General features: G+C 39.6%; 1 protein-coding gene across 11 annotated transcripts in view; it reads left to right on the forward strand.

Annotated features, from left to right (window-relative positions):
• Positions 1–5,802, forward strand: part of MYLK (myosin light chain kinase) — a 220,829-nt gene extending 215,027 nt beyond the window's left edge. For all 11 annotated transcript variants that reach the window (XM_050781565.1, XM_050781570.1, XM_050781566.1 and 8 more), the window contains one exon: positions 3,733–5,802. In XM_050781565.1, the coding sequence (XP_050637522.1) occupies positions 3,733–3,977 (245 nt within the window). In that variant the 3' untranslated portion in view covers positions 3,978–5,802. The remainder of the gene's footprint in view (positions 1–3,732) is intronic.
• Positions 5,803–6,114: the final 312 nt, after the last annotated feature.

Raw genomic sequence — 6,114 nt, forward strand, 5'->3', positions numbered from 1 at the left:
GGGGAATATGTGAGAAAGGGGAACCTTTTAGATCTTGTAAAGATGTCATGGAGTAAAGGGAAAAGTTGTGGGACTGGCAGGTACAGAGAGAGAGCATGCATTGTGACTTCAGACTGAGGCCAGTTGGGAGCCAGGCACCCAGGACAAAGCACTCAGCCAATGCCATCTTCCCCAGGCTGCTTATCTGCCTACTGGGAATAATGCAGCCATAGACCCATCAGTGGTCAGAGCTCAAGGGACCTTAAGGGGTCATGGCATAGCACCTGAGAAATAAGCAAAGTTGATGACACAAAGCGTTTCCATTTTCATATAGATTACAACCGTCTAGAAAGAGAAGGGACAAGATAAGACAGGCTCTTTGCTTCAAGTCTATGACTTTCACCTGCCAAGCAGGGTGGCAGGTTATCGCCCATTTTGGTCTGACCAAATAGAGCACAGAAGTTTATTAGGCAACTTTCCCAAGGCTGCATAGCACTGTACAGCAGTCAGAACAAACTGTGCCTCCCACTTTCTTTGATTCTCCAGCAATGTGAGTAGACAATGCCTTTTGAGTAAAATAACCCAAAGTTAGGAATGGAAAAAATAGTTTTTCTTCTGCATCTTTATATTATCAAAGTGCTTTATCAATGCTTCACCTACCATAGTCATTTTCCTTTCTCCATTCAATTAAAAGAAAGTGGATGTGCTGCCTTTGATAATGTGAAAATTCTCAGACTGGGGATTCTGTTGAAGACTCTGGAGCCACTGCTTGCAGTTCTCACCATTACCATTGCATTGGGTCTTCTGAAGTTTTTTTTTCTTTTTTGAATGTTTTAAAGTAACACAATGATTATCATTTTGTACTTAATTTTCTCTTTGGGATTGTTTCGTACTTAATTTTCTCTTTGGAATTGTTTTGTTGATATTTATGCAACTTTTAGCTGGAGCTCCGATGAGAAATTTAAGCATATGGATGTTGTTGTGATAAAAACAAAATTGAAACTTATGCACTGAGAGTCCAGGGCGTGGGAGTGCAGGGTACTTTACGATCAGCTCTTCCTGACCCAATTTTCCTCATGGTCTGGGTGTTCCTAATTACTTCAAAAAAACAATTTCCAAAATTGTTTTGAAAAAACATTGAAAAGAATATTAGAATTCTTGATTTCTTATGTATAATTTTTCTTCTGGTTAGGGCTCGTATTAGCCTGTTTGCATTGCTATAAAGGAATACCTGAGGCTAGAAAATTTATAAAGAAAAGAAGCTTATTTGGCTTGGTGCCAGCATCTGCATCCAGTGAGGCCTCAGGATGCTTTCAATCATAGCAGAAGCAGGCATGTCACATGGCAAGAGAGACAGCGAGAGAGAAGGACATGCCACGTTTTAACGACCAGATCCACATGAACTGACAGAGCAAGAACTCACTCATTACCTTGGGGAGGGCACCAAGACATTCATGAGGGATCTGCCTCCATGACCCAAACACCTCCCACCAGGCCCCACCTCCGACACTGGGGATCACATTTCAACATGAGATTCAGGGGGCACAAACATCCAAACCGTATCAGGGCTACAGTTTTTTTCCTATAAAAATACATCTCCAACATTTAAGAGAAAGTCAGGTGGAATATATTGTATATTTTTAAAGGTATGTATATGTATGACTTTAAAAGCGGGGTACATGTATATACCATGTACATGCGACCAAAATGCACAATGTTGGTAATGCTTCTGTGCATATATATGCACACATACACTTTAAACATATATAATATGTATGTATTTTATATGCATGTGTATTTTATTTTTTAATTGCTGAACTTTGCAGAAATATGACTAATGTATAAAGGCTCATTGGTGAGGTCCATTTCCAATTGTCCATAGGCAAATTACCTGCTTTGGATCAGACTAAGACAAATATTGCTTTCTTCTTCTTAGAAATATTATCAGCTCTTTTCAATTATGTTTTATATAGCTGTTATTAGCTTTATTGAGTTATAATTTATATACCATAAAATTCACCTATTTTAAATGCACAATTCAATTATTTTTAATGAATTTATAGTCATGCAACCACCACCACAATCCAATTTTAGAACATTTTCATCACTCCAAAAAGATCCCTTGTTCCCATTTTGTTTTTACTCTTATTTTTCATTTAAATTATTTAACTTTAACTATTATACAAAATTGAAAATTTAGGCTGGGCATAGCGACTCATGCGTGTAATCTCAACAGGCAGATCACTTGAGTCCAGGAGATCAAGGCCGGCCTGGGCAACATGGTGAAACCCCATCTCTATAAAAAATATGAAAATTAGCTGGGTGTGGTGGTGTGTACCTGCAGTCTGAGCTATGCAGTAGGCTGAGGTGAGAGGATCACTTGAGCCTGGATAGTGGAGGTTGCAGTGACCCGAGATCATGCTGCTGAACTCCTGCCTAGGCAACAGAGTGAGACTCTGTCAAAAAAATAGATAGAAAATTGTATTTTCAGCCAAGCACGGTGGCTCACACCTGTAATCCCAGCAATTTGGAAGACTCAGGCGGGTGGATTACTTGAGATCAGGAGATACAGACCAGACTGGTCAACATGCTGAAACCCTGTCTCTACTAAAAATACAAAAATTAGCTGGGTGCGGTTGCACGCACCTGTAATCCCAGCTACTCAGAAGGCTGAGGCACGAGAATCACTTGAACCAATCAGGCGGAGATTACAGTGAGCCAAGATCATGCTACTGCACTCCAGCCTGGGCAACAGAGTGAGACTCTGACTCAAAAAAAAGAAAAAGAAAATTGTATTATCAATCTAAGAAGGTATTTAGATCTAGGTGTAGAGTTGGAGTTGGAGCAGTATTTCAGGTAGTACTCTTTTTTATTTTTATTTTTTTTGCCATGTTGGCCAAGCTGGTCTTGAATTCCTGCCCACCTCGACCTCCCAAAGTGCTGGGATTACAGGTGTGAGCCACCATGCCTAGCCTCAGGTAGTACTCTGTTTAAAGGTGGGTGGGTGTGGTGGCTCACGCCTATAATCCCAGCACTTTGGGAGGCCAAGGTCAGAGGATCACTTGAGCCCAGGAGTTTGAGACCAGCCTGGGAAACATAGGAGACCCTGTCTCTACAAAAAAAACTTTTTAAAAAATTAGCCGGGCATGGTGGTGTGTACCTGTAGCTCCAGCTACTTGGGAGGCTGAGGGAGGAAGATTGCTTGAGCCCAGGAAGTTGCAGTGAGCCATGTTCATGCCACTGCACTCCAGCCTGGGTGATAGAATGAGACCCTGCCTCCTACCCCTCAAAAAGTGAAAGGTGGGATATTTAACTGAGTATGGTCTCTCATGTCTATAGTTCCACTACTCAGGAGGCTGAGAAGGGAGGATTGTTTGAGCCCAGGAATTTGAGCAACAATAAGCTATGATCATGCCACTACATTCCGGCCTAGACAACAGAGTGAGACTCATCACTTTAAAAAAAAAAAAAAAAAAAACACCATTAAGTTTTTTAATAGGTGGGACGTGGTGCTAGTCCAACATGTGTGGGAAATGGAACAAATTTAACATATTCTATTTGGGGTTTCAGATATTGGTATTTACAAGACATGTCCATTTTCTAATGTAGATATCAAAACAGTTGATAAAGGCCAACATGAAAATTTTTTCCTTAACCACCTTTATCAATAGTGGTAGCTTATGAGTTGCTTGCATGAGTTGATAAATTTTGAATAACAGTTCCTGCAACTTGTGCTCTCTCCCTGTGATGCAGGATACCCGGACCCCGAGGTTGTCTGGTTCAAAGATGACCAGTCAATCAGGGAGTCCCGCCACTTCCAGATAGACTACGATGAGGACGGGAACTGCTCTTTAATTATTAGTGATGTTTGTGGGGATGATGATGCCAAGTACACCTGCAAAGCTGTCAACAGTCTTGGAGAAGCCACCTGCACAGCAGAGCTCATTGTGGAAACGATGGAGGAAGGTGAAGGGGAAGGGGAAGAGGAAGAAGAGTGAAACAAAGCCAGAGAAAAGCAGTTTCTAAGTCATATTAAAAGGACTATTTCTCTAAAACTAAAAAAAAAAAAAAAAAAAAAAAAAAAAAAAAAAAAAAAAAAAAAAAAGATAGTAAAAGCACCTAGTGTGATAGATTATCTAGTTAGGTCATTTGTGGGTTGATTCTTCAGCAACAGCAGTTGAGCAGTTGATACCTAGCAGCGTTATTGATGGGCATTAATCTACATTAGCTGGCACCTTAAGATACTAGTGCCACTAGATTTCATTTAGGGAAAACACCAGTAACTTGGCTGACCAATTGATTTTAGAGAGAAAGTAACCAAACCAAATATTTACCTGGGCAAAGTCATAAATTATCCACTTGACTGTGCTCATGAAAAATAAGGCCAAAACAAGGGTTCTGGCCCACAGCTCAGCCCAGAGGGTCCCTGGAGATGGGAGGCCTCTCTCTCCCCACCCCCTGACTCCGGATAACTGGGTTTTCTCCCAGTACTCCAGCAATTCATTTCTGAAAGCAGTTGAGCCACTCTATTCCAAAGTACACTGCAGATGTTCAAACTCTCCATTTCTCTTTCCCCTTCCACCTGCCAGTTTTTCTGGATCTCAACTTGTCATGAGTTTAAGCATTAAGGACATTATGCTTCTTAGATTCTGAAGACAGGTCCCTGCTCATGGATGACTCTGGCTTCCTTAGGAAAATATTTTTCTTCCAAAATCAGTAGGAAATCTAAACGTATCCCCTCTTTGCAGATGTCTAGCAGCTTCAGACATTTGGTTAAGAACCCATGGGAAAAAAAATCCTTGCTTATGTGGTTTCCTTTGTAAACCAGGATTCTTATTTGTGTTGTTATCAGCTCTGAATGTGTGGTAAAGATTTTTGTGTTTGAATACAGGAGAAACCAGTTTGCTGAAAAGTTAGTCTTATCTATTGGCCACGATGAAACAGATTTCAACTGATAAAGAGCTGGAGAACTCCATGTACTTTGGAATCTCCTCCAAGATAGCCAGAGTTTAATACATCTTCATTCTCAACACTCTCCAAAGAACTTGACCTACCTTATGGGCTCCATATTTTTCTTCTTAAATGTGCATCAATCATGCCTTGCCCCTAACCTTTAAATATATTCTTAGACCTGGTAAATGCACTCAGACTTGCATCTTTAGGAATTTTTAACTTTCTTTCACTACATTGGCACTTAAATTTTTTCTTTATAAAACGTTTTGAAGGTCATAAACAAAGACCAAAATTGATAGACCTAATACATTTCTTCTGTGTGTGTGTAACATTCCAAATCCTTTTTTTTTCTTTTCCACTGTTTGTAAGGTGCAACAATTTAATATTTTAAGGGCCTTTTTAAGAGTTCCTTAAGAACCAATTTAAAATTACTTCAGTGCAGTCCTACACAGTATCAACATTAGAATTTTGATATTAGTCTTATGTTATCTTCCATTCTATTTTTATCTGCTTTTTGCTGCTAGTTTCAAACTGCCAGTATTTTTCCTTTTGCTTTTAAAATAGTTACAATATTTTTCATAATAGCCACAGTATTGCCACAGTTTATTATAATAAAGGGTTTTTATTTGATTTAGAGCATTCAGAGCTTTTTTCCATCACTTTTGTGTTCAGAATATAACCTTTGTGTGCGTGTATGTTGTGTGTGTGCATGTGTGGCGTATATGTGTGTTACAGGTTAATGCCTTCTTGGAATTGTGTTAATGTTCTCTTGGTTTATTATGCCATCAGAATGGTAAATGAGAACACTACAACTGTAGTCAGCTCACAATTTTTAAATAAAGGATACCACAGTGCATGCTGTTTGTTCAATCTTTGCAGACTTCTCTTTCTTTCCATGCTACCAGTTGTAAAGAACACAGCTACCTCTTGGCAACAAAAAACAGACACTGGTGCGTATATGTGAAGAACTGGCTTACATGGTTGTGTTTTACTATGGAACAGAATGATTTAGGAAGTTCTTGTTTATATAGGTAGCCTAATTTACACATTTAGTTCAAAATTTCTCTTGAGCATCAGCTTAGTACTGTATCATTCTAGAAGGACATCTTATAGAGCAGGTGTCCCCAACCCCCGGGTACATGGCTTGTTAGGAACCAGGTCACACATAAGGAGGTTAGCAGT

The sequence above is a fragment of the Macaca thibetana genome, chromosome 2 (assembly GCF_024542745.1).
Source record: "Macaca thibetana thibetana isolate TM-01 chromosome 2, ASM2454274v1, whole genome shotgun sequence".
In the NCBI taxonomy this organism is placed as follows: domain Eukaryota; kingdom Metazoa; phylum Chordata; class Mammalia; order Primates; family Cercopithecidae; genus Macaca; species Macaca thibetana.